Source organism: Colletotrichum abscissum (assembly GCF_030869225.1).
Source record: "Colletotrichum abscissum strain IMI 504890 chromosome Unknown Scaffold_398.1, whole genome shotgun sequence".
In the NCBI taxonomy this organism is placed as follows: domain Eukaryota; kingdom Fungi; phylum Ascomycota; class Sordariomycetes; order Glomerellales; family Glomerellaceae; genus Colletotrichum; species Colletotrichum abscissum.
This window is the reverse complement of record NW_026850318.1, coordinates 17-743: the sequence shown is the minus strand read 5'-3', so window position 1 is coordinate 743 and position 727 is coordinate 17. Positions and strand designations below refer to the sequence as shown.

Sequence of the window (727 nt, the reverse complement as noted above, 5' to 3'; positions counted from 1 at the left end):
GTATGAACAATCAAGCATGTGTCATCATCCAGATTTGTTTAAGGCTTTACTTCTCAAACGAGTTAAACTCAAGACTAGGCCAAATGAAGGTGGCTTTTCGTCGCGACATCGAAGAGCAGCCGCTAACGGCTCCGGCTGCAAGATACCGGCATAGAATACCAGCTCTTGGTGCTGATCGCGCACTTGAAAAGACTCGCGCCTGACGCGGCATCTCTTTTACAAATGATGAGGAAACAAACCTTAATATGTCTGACGACTCTCCAAGCCAGTATAATGTTGAACGCCATCGCGCCACAAAAGAAGCAATGCTGGAAGCACGGATCAAGCGGCAAGCAGCGAGAACGCCAGAATACCAAGCCCAAGTCGCCAAGGCGGAAGGTAATCTTCAGTTGATCAACATGATTCTGATGAGCTTCTCGGCTGAGCAAAACGCCTGTGTTGATCAGCGGGTGAGCCTCAACCAGCATCAGCACAGGACGCAAGAGGCTCTACGAACGGTGATCTACGACATGACATAGGAAGAGATCAGCCAGATCTTCGATCTTTCCACTCGTTATCGAGAGCAAGGCACCGCTGAATTCAGTCGTTGTTCTAGACCATGGAAATCAGGTTGCTGGAGTGCTTCCACCCCAAAGACGGGATTACCTTTTTGCAACGAGACAGGGCTAGAGTGATCTTCATTTTTCACCGCACTCGATATGACAGAACATGAGGAAGGAGATCGACT

The 727-nt window shown here is 49.0% G+C and overlaps 1 protein-coding gene across 1 annotated transcript; it reads left to right on the top strand.

Annotated features, from left to right (window-relative positions):
* Nucleotides 1-305: 305 nt before the first annotated feature.
* CABS01_17161 (uncharacterized protein) lies at nucleotides 306-518 on the top strand (the record flags this gene model as incomplete). Its single annotated transcript, XM_060550488.1, has 1 exon — nucleotides 306-518. One exon carries the CDS (start codon nucleotides 306-308, stop codon nucleotides 516-518), a length of 213 nt encoding a protein of 70 aa, XP_060396184.1.
* Between the last annotated feature and the right edge of the window lie 209 nt (nucleotides 519-727).